The 18,663-nt window shown below is 40.6% G+C and overlaps 1 protein-coding gene across 1 annotated transcript in view; it reads right to left on the minus strand.

The window, feature by feature from the left end:
- Nucleotides 1-1,513: 1,513 nt before the first annotated feature.
- ARL15 (ADP ribosylation factor like GTPase 15) overlaps nt 1,514-18,663 on the minus strand; it is a 399,206-nt gene continuing 382,056 nt past the window's right edge. Inside the window, exon 5 of the mRNA XM_055325417.1 lies at nt 1,514-4,297. Coding sequence (XP_055181392.1) covers nt 4,145-4,297 — 153 coding nt within the window. The 3' untranslated portion in view covers nt 1,514-4,144. The remainder of the gene's footprint in view (nt 4,298-18,663) is intronic.

Raw genomic sequence — 18,663 nt, forward strand, 5'->3', positions numbered from 1 at the left:
GATGCTTCTTGCTGCCTTTTAAATTCTTCGGTTTCACAGAAAGCCACCTTATGAGGAGTTTGTCACAAACAGATGAATCCCCAGGATGAAAGGTCAGAATTCCCAGCTTGCATGAAACAGTAGGTGGAAAGCCAGTTTCTCGGTTAGATTTTAACTTAAAGAGAATGGGGAAGGGGAGGGGAAAGTGATACCCCATCGGAGGCTTCTGGGTCTTACACAGGATCCTTTTCATGTTCCTAAATCAGTTGCAAGGGGGGTGGGGTAGGGTGCCAAAACGCGGGCTCATCAGTCACTCTGTGCATCTGAGCTGGAAAACATTTAACCCTGAGATGCAAATCATTTAATCATGCTGAGTCAGTGGTGACCAAAAGTTGTGAACCCTTGGAAGCCAGGAATTCCCAACATGATGTGCTAATGCATTTCACAGCATGGACTTCAGATCTCCAGAACCCAGACTAGGGGAAAAGCAAGGCAGGGAATCTATATTCTCCTAAAGTTTCTGCATAACAAAGACAGATCCTCCCTCCCAAACTCCATGAAAATGGGGGCTCCCAAAGGGCAACTCCCACTTCCCAGTCCCCCTCTACATACTTTTGCCTTTCTGTTTGCACCATTAGGTCATAAGGTTAATGAAAACGCATTCTAAAATTATAAAGAAGATGAAGCCAGGCATGAATAAGAGATTTTCACTCGAGTCTGAATATTCCATCTGGAAGTTAAGAAAACCCATTTGCTTCAAAATCATACAGTTCTTACCACATTTGCCTGGATAGGCCTGAGATGCTGAGGAACTTAATAACTACTAATTGCCTACCTGGGAAACAAAGCTAGGAATGGAGGTTGGATCCCAGTTTAAAAGTGGTGTTGTGAGCTCTCTGTGTAGTCAAATGATGTGTCAGGATAATGTTGTGTTTGGGACCAGATAAAGAGCTGGGATTTAAATTTTTCATCTTCTACCATGAATTTTTTGTCTTTTTCTTTCTCTCTCTTCTTCCATCATGCTATCTTTTTAGTGTTCTTTCTCACTCTTTTTCTCTCTTACACATTACTCTGGTTCTTAAGGATGGACCTGTAGATACACAGCATTTCCTCACGTTACTTAAAAATATCTATTTCCCTAGGGCTTTGATCGCCACTGAAGGAAATAGTGCATTGCTCCGGTCACTCCTAGAACACTGCTTTTGTAGCAAATATTATAAGATGAGGTTTTGACTGAAAGGTGACACTTTATATTAACATCTTGACTCTGCTCACTCATTCTGGAGGAACGGCTCCAATGAAAGCAAATCGCTGCTGAAGACAAACCAACTGGAAAAGACACTTGCTTTTGCCTTTTTTTTTTTTTTTGTCTTTTAAGGTTTTCACAATAGCTTCAAAGGAAATGTGAATTAATCATTTGTTTTGACCCAAGAGCAGCAGAACTTATTTTGAAGACTTAAACAGGCAACACAAATGTAAACAGGAATCTGGGACTCCCAAATGCTAAAGCTTGAAAGGAGTCAGTCTGAAAACATCAATTCTACTCAGCGTTTATTTTCATTTGAAGATAGTGGAAATCATATATAAATCACGGACAATACAAGTTCTTCTCGTCTGGCAATTGTCCACATGAATCCGTTACCCTCTAAGTATAGATACAGATTTTTTTTTCTTTTTTAATAGAAAGACAGGGCAATATGGCAGTTAATTAGCAACTGATACTATAAACTACAGTAGATACAAAGTTTTGTCATATAAATTAATTGCCATTACAAAAAGGCAACTGCTTTAGCTAAGAAGGTACAAAAACGGGTAACTTCCATAAATATAACAAGAAGCTAAGTGAAGAAATACATAACAGACTGTTTTTCCTATATAATATTTGAATATGCAAACTAAGACACCTGTGGCACTTTACATGAAGGTAGGAATAGACACACACACACACACACACACACACCACCCACCCGCCACCCACCCACACTCGCCCGGCCGAGCCCCCTCCCCGCCCCCCAAGTGGATTTCCCAAGCACCCCCAATTCTAGGGTTACAAGGACAGGATGCCGCGCGGAGGAAGCAGCAAGACGGTGAGCTCCGAACTGCCAGACAAAGAAGGAGCCGTATTGACAGTTGTAAAGCATTAGGCGTCAGACAGAAACTTGTCAAAAACAGCTGTTGTTGGGTACTGATTGATAATGTTTTCATTCTGACGGCTGAGACACTGCAGACAGTCGTGGGTCTGAGGAGAAGCCCATCACTGGCGCACACATGAACACACACACAGACAACGGGAAGTCATTTAACAGATGGCTTAGGAGCACTCAGCCACAGTATCTTAAAAAGACAACAGTCTACATTTAATGAACTTGCAGAGAGAGCAATGCCTAATAATCATTTATTTTTCACAGAAGATGAGCACGACAGAACAAAAATGTAAGCGGGAATTGTGTCACTGGTCATCGGAATGAAAGTTTTGTGCTGCTCACGGATTACACAGTGTAAAAATATTCAGGGATGCTGGAGACAAGATTGAATATGAATCCTCTTGGATCCATTCCATGGGGGGAAAAAAAAAAGCTTAAAGAAGTGGTCGATGTTTAAAGGTAATGATTTCGTTAAAATCCACCTACAAGATTAAACCACAAAAGCTGTATTTGAGTGATGTGTATCTTCTGGAGAATTACAAGGTATTACATCACCATGTAATACAGCGTGAGTCTGTGGTATTTGAGAACCAGTCTATGCTACCTAAAAATTACAAACATGTTTTTATTGCTCAGGTCAAAGGAGCAGTTTTCTATCATTTGGCCATTTTGTGTTTGAAGTGGCCAGAAGTCTACAAAATGTGCCAAAGAGTATTACATCCATAAACTTCAATATTTGTAGGTTATTCTTGTTTTAGAAAAGGTCAAAGGTGCCAAACCTTGGTAAAACTGCATATTTATCTCTACATAATTTTATCATTTAAATTAAATGGAAACAAACAAAAACAAAAAAAGAGTTCCAAAGACTGAATCTAAGCCCTAAAATGATTTGCTGCAGCCCCAGCACATTTTTTAAGGGCACATTGAAACCCCTGAAAATAGAGGTTTATAATAGGAATACTGATAGACCTTTAATTACTCGTTGGAGACAATCAGCGACTCCGTTAAACTCCATTAGCACTTAATGAATGAATATACAGATGATTCTGTCTTTGTTTTCCTTGTCAAATCCATGCCAGCTTAAACCCTAGCCAGTATAAACTAAATACTTCATTAGGCTGTTTTTAAAGTTTTAATCTATTATTTTAAAGATTATTTTCTCTCTTTCAATCACTTTACGATTTTTAGAAAAAGATATGTCGCAGCTTGACTTTATGCAGGGAAATCTTTCCATGAAAAAAATACTTGAGGACTTGATGAAATAGTCATCAGTGATGCATGCATTGTGCCTACATTCCCTCTTTTCAAAAACTGAAGTTTTTGCCCTTAAGAGAGGGGAGTGAGACTTTGGATGTAATCAAGGAAATTACACATCTTGTCTGTAAGTCCTTCCACATTAATTTTATCCTGGCAGGATAGTACTCTCTGATAAGGTGATTCATTGAAATTTTTGGTGCTCATTTTTCTCTTATAATCTATAAGGCCCGTATATAAAAAAAACAAAAACAAAAACAAAAAAACAAACAAAAAAATCCTCAAAAATAAAATATGATAAAAAAAATAAAAATCCCAAGAGATCTTGGAAACAATACACATAAAATGAGGAGCTCCAGTCACATAGTGCTCCCCCACCTCCACAAACCCAGGGAAAATGAGTCAAGGTTCTGAGTCTCCCTGAGTCCTTCACAAGGGATTTGATTTCTGTGAGCCACGAATTCCATCCATTTTAGCACAGAGTATAGAAGAGCTGCTTAGAACAACAGAAGGAAGAGACATGCGGTGAAGATAATTAGTGGTAAACAGAGAATAAATTCTCTCTCAGTAGTGTGTACTTGACGTTAATGCCGATGATAATTCACCTGATTTACAGAATATTCACTTTAATAGAGAGATGAGAGTCTGAGATAACTAGGAGAAAAGAGACACTAAAGCCATTAAAGTCTTGATACCAAAATAAAATTAAAATGAGAAACTAACATGATAGGTTCAAGGCCTTTGGGAACCCGTGTTTTTGCCAGATTTCACATTCTTACAGCTTCATGGTCTTTTTCTTCTAACAAATTTATCAGCTGAGAGAAGCTCTCCTTCAGTGCATCCATGTCATCCAGCGAGCAGGGCTGCAGAATCCAGCGTTTTCCACGTGCAAGTGGTTCAAGTTCAAAATATTTTTTGACCTTAAGGGGGGGATAAGATAAATATGTTATTAGTTATATCAGAATCTTCCTAATTCCAAAATTTTGAGTGTGACGAAGTAGGGGAATTTCAAGGAGAACTTTTGTGAACTGTGATGCCTAGGACTTTCTAGAACTCCGTCCACAGCTGTTGTTATAATGTGGGTTTTATGTTGTGACCCAGGACTGTTTTCTTTAGGGGTGACTGACCTGCTTGCAAGCCATTTCACCCACACACTTATCAGCATGGGAGGTCTGATGAAGTCTAAGAAAGAACTACATGTACAACCACCACACAGGGCAAAGTACACTGCAGACACCAAAAAGATTCGATTCCATCAAAACAACTAGCAGAGCAGCTTTCGCTACATCTCCTTGCTAATTTCTTAAATTGGTGACATCCTAGAGTATGTACTTTATATCAATTACTCAAAACTGCTTTGACTACCAAACATATACACCACAAAAACTTATCATTTAAATAGTCTTTTCTCTCTCTCTCTCCCTTAAATTTCTAGCATCTAATTTTGAGATTTGAGAAAGCATTTTTTTATGAAAGAGGATAGAAATTGAGTATGTGTTTGTGTATGCATATTTAAACTTGTATGCACATACATACATACATACATACATACATAAAGTCTCCCGCTTTTTATTTTTCTCCTAGTCCTGAATTTTCAGGGAGGTAAAAATCACCACCTTATAACTGGCATGTGAGTAGAGAATTTAGTATCCTAAAAACCTGTTTGATTAATATCCAGTCACAAGTCATTCTTAGTATAGTGCCTTGGATACTAATAGCATCCAGGATTACCAGCTTGTGATTGTGAAGAAATATCAAATTGTTATGTCTTCCCCAGAAGTGAGGAATCTCAAAGGGTATGATAAAACACAAAGTTCATAAAGCTATCCTCCTGCCCACACTACATCCCACAAGAACAGAACACTGTACTGATAGTCTAGTGAGGTTTACATAACATAAAATATAGTGAATAGCAACATCAGAAGAACCGTTGTTGGAAGGCATTCTTGGTCAACGAATTTCAGTAAATCCCATGTGCCATAGCAAATTCCAAGGTCTTACCTTAGTCAACACCTGACCTAAAAAAAAAAAAAGTGTCTCAACAATATGCCATTCTCAAATCGGGTTTTATTTTGCCTCTATCACTGCAAGTACCAGACTATGGCAGAGGTACATCATCCAAAAGTGGCATTAAAATATGTGTACATTTTTTTCATGAGAGCAAGATATATGTAAGAAATACTAAGGTTTTATGCTAATTTAGGAACCACAATTATGCTAACATTTTATAATTCAAATGTGTCTCCGAAGTCCTTCTGTAAATGTCTGCAGAGTAGTAATAAATACTATTACTTTAAAAAGCCTGTGAAAATGGAAGAACTCTTATTAATTTTGATTCTGAGAAGTAACAAAAACCTCATTTCAGATCAGAAAATGGATATACAACTTCAGAACAGTGTTCGCCCGAGGTATTTTACAAATCATGTTATTAAGAGGATTCTCCCTTATGGAAAATGTAAACTCCATTCTTTTAGTTTCTTCTCTCTAGAGCACTGAAAACAATTCCAAGAGAAGCTGTAATTGCTTGTGCAGTAACTAGTACTATACTGGCCCTGCCCCACCAACGGAGGGCTTGCTAGTCAGCAGACCAAGGGAGGCCATCGGCCAGCAGGGGGAGAGAAAAGTTGGTGGGGTGGGGGGGTGGGGGAAGGTGGGGGAATGTGTCTGAGTCTACAGCTTGATGGAGGAGCTGGCTATATCTGAAGAGTTTAAAATCAGAGATGTTAGGCTCTTTGCTTCTCCCACAAAGTGGAGCTTCAGACTGCAGTACTGAGTGCTTACAATGCAAGGGGGTATCTGGTCAAATCAATAATGCCTCCCACCAAGAGGGGAGGGTCCGTAACATCAAAAATCTGCTCCATGAGGAAAGTTGTACTCTTGCCACATTTCATAACTTCAAATCATCTAATTTTTTATTTTTTTAAAGATTTTATCCATTTATTTGACACACACACAGAACACAAGCAGGGGGAGCAGAAGAGCGAGAGGGAGAAGCAGACTCCCCAATGAGCAGGGAGCCCAACATGGGGCTGGATCCCAGGACCCCCAGATCATGACCTGAGCCAGAGGCAGACATTCGACTGAGCACCCAGGTGTCCCCAAATCATTTTAAGTATTGCCAGTAACTGAGAAGAGGGCTGGTGGCAAGAAATTGAATAATATTAAAATAAAAAAAAGGACTAACACAGTAAGGGCATGTTACTAACAATACTTCCTTTAAACGGTTCACTTAAAAATTCACAGAATTGATCCTGGTGGCATATTAACGTCAAATTTGAAAAGAATGTTAGACTGAAATAATCACAGAATAGAATTTGTGGTATTTTGTAATACGGACCAGACAAAAATCCCAGTAAGGTTTTAGGTACCCATTTGATTGGTTTCTAGGCAACTGAAAATATAGACTATCGCGTAGGCAGGCACACTTGGAAGATAATAAAGATGTCTGAAGGTAGTTTCAGAAGTTTTTCCTGCTGAATATGAAACATGAGGAGGAAATGGAAGGTTCCATTACAGGGTGGTCACCAGATAAAGGAGCCTAATGGTGTTAAGCTGACAAATATGGCTGCGTAACCTGAGATTTTTGGATCTGTAACCTAAGTGGGGTATCTCACTCACCCTTCCATACTCCCCCGACTGGTATCCAAATGATTCCACACCACCTACATTTATAATATCAATTTGTAAAACTAGTCTGCCATTTCAGTATGTTTCAACCACAGTGAGTGACCGTTTGCTGCCAGAACCTAGCTTCTCATTACCCAGAGTTTCGTGTTTCTAAAAACAAAGCAGATAATACAAGAGAGGAGAAGATGGAGACCTCATGCTCTGACTTGAACTTTTCCAGTTAAGTTAGGATTTTCATTTAGCATATATTTGAGAGAGACAGAATGGGCATGTGCATGCAAGCACACAAAAGTGTGGGGCGAGGGGGGCTAGAGAGACTCTCAAGCAGACTCTGCGACCACTGCGGAGCCCCACTCGGGGCTTGATCCCACGATCCCAAGACAAGACTTGAGCCAAAACCAAGAATCAGATGCCTAGCCAGCTGTGCCACCCAGGTGTGCACCTTGTTATATTAACTTGAACTTCAAATTTCACCTCCTCTGTATTATGAAGATATAAATTACAGTCACATTTGACTTGTCCACCATGGCTTTTCCTGTCCTTTCATGATGCTGATGTATAATTTTAAAGAATAAGGTGTTTAAGTTTGACCAACATAAATCATATGTTTCAAATACTTAATCAGAGGCTTAAATGGAAACGGCAGGAATGAGGAGGAGGTGACTGCTTCACATTGGCTCCTGGAGATAGCACTTGGGGCAATGACATCAGAATACAGCTGCTTGGCAACCTGTAGTCAGTTGGCTATTTTCGGTTAGCCACAGAGAGTGGGCATTTGTTAGTGGCCATGTGTCCACCCTAGAGATAGGAAAACAAAGCCACCATAAGTAGCCGACCTATTTTAGATATGTCACCAGAGCCCTCCTTCACTCATGCCACTGTGGGGTGACGTGCATTACTGCATCCCGTGATTCCTACACCACATTTACTGTAAAGTCCTAATAGCACAGAGACATCTTGGCACCATCGCTTTGCTGCTCATGTTTGTAGCAGGTGTGAAACCTGTGAGATTTTTCATGGCACAGGAGACCCCCTCATCGGGTAGTAGATGTCCTTTATGTTTCTTTGAGTAGAAAGAATAATCCTTTCCTACTTAGGACCTCTAACAGAGTTATGTAATGACAGTGATTTCCCTATCTTGCCCTCACTTCACAAGCAAAAATTTTATTTTAATTCTTGTAAACCTGTTGTGACTAAATTTCTGGAAGTCATGTAAATAGCTTTTGAACTGCAATAATAGGTCTTCCCTTTTAAAAGCCTGCAAATCTCATTTTATTTATAAAAATAAACTGCTTGTTTTTCTTATTTTTGTTATTAAAGCATGTAAGTAGTGTGTGCCCAGAGTTGGCCTCATTCTCCTTTAAACACTCTGGGGAGCGGGGGAGAGAACAGTCCAGAAGGGATGACTTAGTGTTTTTATGTGACATAGAGTTACGTTCTAAGCTCAGATACTTATAAACAGTGCTTTGACCCACATGAATGTGTTGTAAGACATTAAGAAGAGGTTAGGGTGTGTGACAATTCTTTACTGCATGGGACTGTGCTGAGCACCCTAGAATATGTCACCTCTAGTTCTAGGGAACTCAATGCCATTAGCCCCAACCAGTCATTGCTGTAACCAAAAATGCCTCACCCCCTCCCATGTCCAGAATGCCACCTGGGGTGATACCGATGCAGGTATCTCTGGCCCTGTCTGGGGAGATTTAGTTTCTTTTCCCACACATTCACCACCAGAGATAGAAGCTGGATATCTTTTCTGCCTGCACTTCTCTAGATCCCAACCTACACTGGACACACATATTCCCTCTGGGAAAAAACTAGCAGGTTATAACAGACCCTTCCTAACTTGGGGGTGGCTGTGGTGCACTGCGGTAGGATGAAGTTAAGTATAATATAAGGAGCTTTGAAAATGTGGGTCCTGAAAGTTGGCTTCCCCGAACTTCATTTATTCAACCACCACTTCCTGAACAAAACTGGTGAGTGTGGGAAGGTGGCGTGTGTGTGCCTTAAGGAGCCACTTGTGCCAGTGCTCCTCTTGCCAATGTACGGGGTTCCACTGATGAGAGCAGAATACCATAAAACAAAACCCAGAAACAACAGCCCGAAGAGGGAACTGTCCTCATCATTTACATTATAAGATTACAAGACCTTTGGCCCCTGGCTTTTTAGTGACCATAAAAGTTTAATACTGTACAGTTTACTAAAGGCTTTTTCACTCCTTTATAGCACCCTGATTATACTTCAACTGGAAGAAAAGGAACTGATTCAAATAAAGAGAGAGAGGAGTATTAAGACAATATAAGTCAATCTGAAAAAGAAATATCTTGGTAGAAGACTGTTCAAAGAACCCTTAGAAATAAAGGCACATTCTTTCTTCATCTCTGGACAAGGAATCAGTCTCACGAAGGAGACAGGCTGACAACTTCAGCTCCTTCAATTCGAAGGCGATCAATCAGCAGGTGAGACAAGACAATAGGGACACTGGATGAAGAATGCAGGCAAAACACAGAGGGCCAGCAGAAAGAGCTGCTGTAGTTGGGGGTCTGGTAGACAAGCAAGAGCATGATGCAAGAGAACGTGACTCAGTAACTATCTTCATTCAGAGGAGCCATTATGGCTTTCTTGTCATTTTAAATACATAACATGTCCATGGCACGCCTGTATTTTTCAAATAGTTGTATGAATCGTGTTTTTTGAGACAGGTTCATATTGGTTTTGAACTCTCTGCTAAAAGTAGGGTCTAGATGATAAATGTACTCCAGGGCTCCAATTAATAGGATGCTAGGAGAGTCTGAATAAATTGTGAAATTTTGTAGGATACTGTCCATGGCTGTCAAAAAGGGAACAGAACTTGCCTCATCTTCACCTGGGCTCCTTAAACTTTAATCACTAGAGTGGATGCACCTGTTGTGGTACCATGTCACACTGGGGGAAACATGAAACATTTGTATTGAAATGCTGATCAGGTGCCTTCTCTTTCCACCTCCAGGCACAAGGACATCAAAATGCACGAGTCATGAAATTGGCCGGGGTCTGAACTATTTACACCATGGAAATCTGCAAGTGCAACAAAACAAGACTTTCTTCTTTCTAGAGAGTCGGCTGTCAAGCACTTACCAGCATACACAAGTATGTACATCTCACATGTGAGTTCGCTGAGGGGCCTTCCCGTTTTGTGGTCTTAATTGCAGAAGCTCATGGAGTAGGCTTAACTTGGTAACCTTCACCAAAGTCAGAGAGAACTTTGCCCACACCATGGCTCCAGGATGGGGTCTGGAGATAAAGTGCATGGCATCATTAAGATTCTTCAGAGTGCATTCTTGGCAGCTTGTTCAAAGAAAGGTTAGTCTAGAGAGAGCAGCACCAGCTGTTCCCCTTTTCATTGTTCTGTTTGCAGGATTTTGAAATCCTTAGAAAAGTACTAAATATGTCATTAAAGGCAGAAATAAATAATACAAGTAAAACCAATTTGCCATAATCCCGAAGATCTTACAACACAGAACAGATATTGTTTACTTTTTAATGAGTACTAAAAGGGACCAGAAAACACATTAAAATTAACCAACACCACAATATTACTTTGGGAGTGCAGATCTATAACAGATGATTGATTTCAAGAATGTTAGGTGTAATATGAAAGTGTAGTTATGGTTAAGATCACTTCTTTCTTAAGCAAAGTGCAGCCTGCCTGACCTTGGAATAATTAAAAACCAGACAAATGCCTGCAGGTTATGACCTGTGATCGAGCCTCGCCCTTATGAGAAGTCTTCTTGCCCAATCAGTAATCTCTGATGTGTGGAAAATGTTATATGCTGCGATAATAGTTACATAAAAACTCAGGCTTCCACTGCACAGGAGAGGTTATTGTGTTCCAGAAGAGCTGAATAAGATGATCCCAGTGCTGTGGCGGTGGGAGCTAGAATCTGAAAAGCATTCCTGTTTTTTGGCTTAATCTGGTACCCTAGAGTTACAGAACAAATTACATCTATCTTCTCTTTTCGATATGCCTAGAAGGTTTGTCTCAGTCTCCTATTCAAAAAGCTTGCTTATTGGACAACCACTGTGAGAGGCAGGAATTAGGTATGGATGCTTTCCGTCTTCACGGGCCAATGGAAGATACCCAGCATTCCTGTAGAGCATCTCCTTTATTGCAGGGATTCTATTTGGCCCTCCCGAGCCTGAGGCGACTCCTGTATGCAGGCATTTGCTCCAACTTCTGCATCCAATGGAAGGTGCCTCCATCCACAAGTGGAAAGAATCGGCTTCTAGATACTCATAGTTTCAATCCAGCTGATGTCCTCCTATCACCTCAAGGAGAAGCCTTAACGTAGAAGAAACTAAAGTAGACGGGACCTTCGTCACAGTAGCCACTGTTGGTTACCTCCCAGCACCCAGGCAAATAAAGTTTTATTGGAACATAGCCATGTTTACTCACTTGTCTATGGTTGCTTTCACCCTACAACAGCAAAGTTGAGTAACTGCCGCAGAGACAGTATGTTCCACAAAGCCTAGAATATTTACTGTTTGGCCCTTTACAAAAAAATTAAATAAAAAAAAAATTGCCAATCCCTGGCTAAAGCTGTTTGTAGCTTCCCACTTTGTCCAGCAGGGGTACAAGGAGCCTGGGTGGCTGGCCTCACTTGCTAGACCAGCTCTTCCCCACTTTGACTCAGACTCTGGGGGGGAGGGGGGCATAGAAGTTGGCTTTTCCCATCTGGCCAGGCTCCATGTATAATTTCAGATGCTTTGGATTGTAGTCATAAAGCCGTATTTTTACCCCTCTGTGTTCAGCCTGGGTTTCTTTTATGTGGAGACTTCCCTGCAGCAGCAAGAACTAGCCAGGGCATAGGGTCCACGGCCTGTGTCCTTCAAGGATGGCTCTTAGTGCAGAGCAATCTAGTTATTGTGACTTTGCAGTTTTAAAAAGGAACATACAATTTACTAAATATACAATGTCTAAAACCCAGGTTTTCCTGAAGCTATTATATGCAGTTTAAAAATCTCACCATTCTGTCTATATACCTGTTAAGGTTTAACAATACATTCAGGATATAGTTTAGGTCCTTTTATAAATTTAGTTTAATTAACCATTTTTAAACATTCCAAGACTCCATTTATACATTTAATATATTCAGTCTTCTTTTTCAGCATTTAGACTGTAATAATCAAAATATCCTCAAGTAGCTAAGTTTTTTCTCTTGCTCAGCAAGAATTCTTAAGCATTTCTTCATTTAAATTTATAAATTCAATGACTCTCAAGCTCTGGTATTTTCTTCTTTTGGAGGGGTAAGATTTATTTATTTGAGAGAGAGAGAGAGAAATAGAGAAATAGCACAAATGCACGAGTGGGAGGGGCAGGAGGAGAGGGAGAAAGAATCCCAAGCAGACTCTGTGCGACATGGGCTTGATCTCACAACTCTGAGACCATGACCTGAGCCGAAACTGAGTCCAACGCACAACTGGCTGTGCCACCCAGGGGCCCCTCAAGCTCTGGTTTGTTTGCTTGCTTGCTTGCTTGCTTCCTTTTTAAAAAAATATTTTATTTATTCATGAGAGACACAGAGAAAGAGGCAGAAACATAGGCAAAGGGAGAAGCAGACTCCCTGCAGGAGCCCGATGAGGGACTCGATCCCAGGACCCCAGGATCACAACCTGAGCCGAAGGCAGATGCTCAACCACTGAGCCCCCCCCAGGTGTCCCAAGCTCTGGTACTTTCTAGTACTATTTACAAGCTTAACTAAATTCTCATATATTTTTTAAAGATTTATTTTGGAGAGAGAAAGTGTGTGAGTGGGGGGAGGGGCAAAGAGAGAGAATCTTCAAGCAGACTCCGTGGTGGGCATGGAGCCCCACTCAGGGCTCGATCTTATGACCCATGAGATTAGGACCTGAACTGAAACCAAGAGTCGGGTACTTAACTGACAACCACCTTGGAGCCCCTCGTATCTTTCTACATAGGAGGCCAATTCTGAAATAATTTACACATTTTAAACAGTAATTATAAAGTGAATGTACCAGGTGGACCTAAATGTAATATATACTTGAAATAAAAGTATTACTATTGTAGATTTGGTTATTTTTATACTCTTAATGTTAAATTCTCCAGGGTTAAAAATACTTTCCCTGGACAGTACTTTCCATCCTAAGGAAACAACTTTCCATCCTAAATGAAATGGGTTACCATTCAACATGTGGTTCCCACCTCATTGAACTTGAGTTGCTTTTCAAACAGAGTTTTTAGGCTGACACGTGACTGGAGTGACAGATGTCCAGGGCAAAATTTTTGGGGTCACTTGTTGCCAAGTTAGGCTCTTTACAAAAATAGTTGCCACAACAAAAAGAACCTCCAGGATGTAAGTTATCATTGCCTATATCATGGGTCTCCTCTCAGGAGCAGACATGCCCTCCTAAGATTCTCAAGAATTTCCTTTACCTTGCTTGGATTTTGCATTTCTCTAGCATATACTTTAACATCTTTTCGTTCAGCTCTATAGACATTTAATATTCCTTTATTGAGCTATAATTTGCAGACTGTAAAATTCACTCTTTGAAAAATAATACAAGTTAGTGATTTCTAGTATATTCACGGACACCTGCAGTCATCACAGCTATCAAACTTCAGGACATTTTCACCACTTGAAAAAGAAACTCCCCACCCATTAGCAGTCACTCCCCATTTGCCCTCTCTCTCAGCCCTCGGCACTCACTAATTTCCTTTCTGTCTCTAGGATTTGCCTGTTCTGCACATTTCATATAAATGGAATTATATAGTACATGGCCTTTAGTGTCTAGTTTCTCTCATTTAGCATAAAGTTTTCAAAGTTCATCCATGGCATCTGTGAGTACTTCCTCTTATGGCAGAAAGATATTCCATTGTATGGACGTACCACATTTTGTTTTTCCATATTCATCTGTCGATGGACATTTGGGCTGTTTCCCCTTTTTGGCTATTATGAATTCCATTATATGAGCCACTACTTTCTCCCTCAAACAGGCTTTATAAATAATCATCACACAAATTAATGAGTTAGGATATCAAGATTCAATGGGCAGGAAGCATCTTCACAAGTCTGGGCTGAACTCTTTTCACTCAGATTTATGAGGATAGCCTCATTTCACTTAGGAAATTCAGAGATTTGGATAATTATTCTTAATTTTTTCATATCTAAGAGACCTCAGTTCTCTGAAGGCACAGACAATGAAAAAAATTTTGTATTTTCTGAGATACCCAAAAGAATGCCAGACACGGAGAGGATACTCATTATCTTTAAACAAATGTAAAGAGCTCAAACTATAATGATAAGGGCAACAAAGTACGTACTGTATTTCAGCTCAGATTTGAATGTTAGTAAAGGAAGGAAACTGAAGAAGTTGCCACTCCTTTTAATTAAGCAGGCCAAGATTTCATGCAGGAGGTGGGATTTCATGAATAGTTTCAAAACCGGAGGTCTAATTGGTTTAAACTCTATCATACATATGCCTACAGGCAGCTGCAATGAATTGTTTTGCAAACAGAAAAGTAAGTAACCCCTCATGGAAAATAGACCCACTCCAGAAATCTCAAGACCCAAAGGACACATATGTTTTGAGCTATTCCTTTAATCTGTGTCCAAACAAAGCATCTAATTCTTATCTTAGAGAATGGAAAGCACTGACATATGCAAAAAGAGAAGCATCAGTACACTTGTCTTCGCATGCAGGTGCAGGCATCAGACTTTTCAATAACATCTACAACACGGTCATTAATTACAGAGGCAGTCAGGTTTCGACAGCATATCATTTGCCTTTGCCCTCCTCTCTTTCCCTTCTGTAATCAATTCTATTCCACTCCTTCAAAAGAGCATTCATTTCTGGTACCAACACTTGATTCTAAGTACCTTCCATGTTTGTGACAGTACTTGGTTATGATTTTACCTTTATTACAAAACAGCAAACATTGTAAATAGGCAGAAATTTATCTATGAAAGTTTTTTTCCTGGCAATAGAATATGGCTGCTTAAACAATTCTATCTATACATATGAGAGCTAGTCAAGTATGTACTAGACAGGAAGGAGAGTTAATGAGTGAAAGCCCCAAACACATCAGAGACAACCAATTAGCTTGTCTGAAACACAGGCTTGTAAAGCTATCAGTAACTTATAAAATGGTCTGCTACACACGAGTAAAATGTTGTTTAAATGGCTTGCTTAACTAGATGCATTCACCATGAAATTGATTCTTTTAAGGTTATCTTTTTAAACTTAATCCTCATTAACTGTGCATATTGAAATGGCTGGCTGGGTGGGAGGGTGGGTAGATATCTTGGTATTGTAAAGTGCAGTTTGAAAATATGAATTCCATACTTTTTGAGGTGAAGAGGTATCAGGAAAGAAAACCCATCAATTACCAACAGTTGTGTCAGCCTCAGTAACTGAAAAGGATCAACACGCTTAGATTATTCCTCCTCTGCCTTGCTAAATGCTTAGCTTGGGATTGGTAGATGTGCTCCGAGGACCTTCTAGTGCTCAGAATGCATGCTTTTCTGTTATGGAGCTGCACGAGTTTTCACTACAGACGGTGATTCTGCGAAGTGGCATGAGAGAGAGAGAAGACCTGGAGCCTGGCAGTCTTCAAATCCAACATTTGCCTCCCAGGGATCAGCTTTCATCCCCCAAAGACTTACTTTACCCAAACATTTGAGGTAACTTGATGTTAGCTGACATATAGACGACAATTGCTATACTATTTCATATTTTGAGTTTTCTTAAAACACTGTTGTATATTCTGAAATTGCTTTTTGGCTGTATCTCATATTCAGCTTGTTTTCTGTTATACAAGGCTCCATGCCATGAATACACTTTCATCGGCTGTGACCTAATCAGACAGCCAGAAGAGCATGCTTTGATTTTGACAGAACTCTTCTTTCTGCTTATTCAATATTGGTACCATTCACAAAACCACTCTGAGTTGGTCAACTCAAGGGATTCTTTGACTTAACAAAATATTAGGAAAAAATAAGTTGAAACAATGGTTAAAGCTTGTTAAAAACACAAATATCTGTTAAAAAGTTTATATATATTCTAGCTTATTTGGCTTTGGTAATGGACTATATATCCTCTATCTCAGTCTTGTAGCTGGGAGGTCGGGGAAAGCAACAGTGGTAATAACAAAACAAAATATTAATATATGGAACCCAAATAAACATGTTTAATAGTGGCCTTGTGGTACTATGGCAGCACTCTGTCGTAACAACGACAACATTTAGAGGTTGGGGCAGATTCAAATTCCTGGGCCTTAAACAGGAGACAAATATGGCAAGCCACGCGTTGCTGAGCCGCCAATGGAGGGTGCCAATGGCCCTGTCCAGATGCAGAGATATTCAAGGGATGTTCCTGTCAGCAGTTTGTCCTCTGGCTCCAGCAAGGAGCCACCATGGAAACACTGGGAGGAAAAGGAAAAACAGTGGAGAGACAGGGGAAAAGGCAGAAAAAATTGACAGCCACCTCAATAACACATCTGAGCAAGGGGAACAGGTAACAAATGGCCTTCGAACAAACTGCCATGTTGTTAGTCACAGAGAGAGAATTTCTTTTCCTACTGGCAATACGGTCAGGAGCCTAATATCCTGGCAACTGAGAAATATGAGCTTGGAAAGAGGCTTGCAGGCAGTCTGAGGAAAGAAAAGCTGAGTGGTAATCCGTCCTGGGGAATTTTAGCCAAAAAAACCCACACAGGACTAGTTGAACTCAGAATAAAGCCCATGAAAGACAAGTCTGGAGAACATTACAATCAGACATAAAGAGAACACCAGAAATGAAGGTTCCAAAAGCCACTGACTGGATTTAGCACAGCACTGTTAGCGCGGCCTTGTGTCCTAGTGGTCACACTGGGACTAGTCCAAAACACTAGTTCTCAACAGAGGGGAAAGGTGACCACACCCCTCAGGGGACATTTGGCAACGTCTGGAGATACTTCTGGTTGTCACAGTGGGGGTGGGGCGGGGTGTTTGCTGCAGGCATCTTGTGGGTAAGGGTCAGGGATGCTGCTGGACATCCTGCAATGCACTGCCCTCCCAACCCTCAACAAAAAACTATCTAGCCTGAAACGTCAACAATGCTGAAGTTGAGAAACAGTTCTGAACTGATCTTTTAAAGCAAAAATCAAAGAACAAAAGCCCTGTTAATGATTCAATATATGGTTTCTGACCACAAATCATCAGGCTCTCCCTCCCCAGAATCAGGAGGAGATTGAGGAACTGGATTGCAAAAGTGGACCAGGAACTGTGTTAGAGAGCACCATAGGTCGATAGTACAACTCTCTGTCTTCTCTTCTTGCTCAAAGTGGAAATCAATTGATCTTGGTGGGGACAAGTCACAGCATTTAACTGGGCTGAAACAAATGCACCAAATAAATAGCCGTCTGTCCCTCCTTCTACTGTTACTACTCACTCACTATTTCAGGTCCCGGGGACACACAAGGACACAAGGGTGAACGTAAGTCCCAGATCTCACCGAGCTTGATTGGAAGAGACCAGCAGGTATCAAGCAGGGACGGCAGTGACTCAGTGAAGTCTGATGGAATAAGCGCCATGAAAATGAGAAGGCACCGTGGCAATAACAACATTTGCCACATTGCTGATCTAATAGATGGACTAAGGGCATGATATGAATTAAATATCAAGCCGTTGCAGGTAAGGACAAATCTGTAGCTGGTTTCAAAACAAAATTTCATAGTTACAATAAAGGCTCCTTCAATTAACCTCTACTTAATCACCTAGGTTTAACTGACTCTTCATTGCCCCGGTGCAAGATAATGACGGACGTTGCCTGCACAGACTGCCCATGCCCTGTGGGTACAGGCCCCGGGTGGAGCTGGCCGCTCACCTGATGCTCACACCAGGGCACTGCTGTCTGGCACGTCTGCTCACTTCTGCTGCCGGCTGGTTTCCTAATTCTCATGGAGGCAACACATTTGTTACTATCATCAAGTCATTTAATTAAAAATGGCATCAACGGATGAAATAGGAAGTTGAGAAGAGAATTTCTATTTCTCTGAAAAGTTATGTGGAATGTGTTCAAAGAGGCCAATGAAGGTAAGTCACTAAAAACAAGCTGTTGTAGGGATCCCTGGGTGGCGCAGCGGTTTGGCGCCTGCCTTTGGCCCAGGGCGCGATCCTGGAGACCTGGGATCGAATCCCACGTTGGGCTCCCGGTGCATGGAGCCTGCTTCTCCCTCTGCCTGTGTTGTGTCTCTGCCTCTCTGCCTCTCTCTCTCTCTTTCTCTCTCTCTGTGTGTGTGACTATCATAAATAAAAAAAATTAAAAAAAAACAAACAAACAAGCTGTTGTCAAATCAGATTTAGGTGAGACGACGATCAAGAGCAATCGAGGCAGATGAAGGTGTGAATTGCTTACCACGTGTCCTTAACTTACCGTTTTACTTTATCTTATAGTTCTATCTTAAAGAAACAGGAAGTGAAAATCATAGGTAGTGGCTGTATTTTGTGCATTAAATATGATACAGAACCCTGATCAGTGGCTTCATACTCAGAGAAAAGGTACTGGCCCAATATAAAAAGATTAGTACCATTTATATGTTTTAAGTTAAATTATTTTAACTACCAGTTAGTATCTACCAGTTCAGATTGGGTCATATAATGGGGGCTTCTAAGAATTTCAA

This window comes from Nyctereutes procyonoides, unplaced genomic scaffold, assembly GCF_905146905.1.
Source record: "Nyctereutes procyonoides isolate TBG_1078 unplaced genomic scaffold, NYPRO_anot_genome, whole genome shotgun sequence".
NCBI classification, from domain to species: Eukaryota; Metazoa; Chordata; class Mammalia; order Carnivora; family Canidae; genus Nyctereutes; species Nyctereutes procyonoides.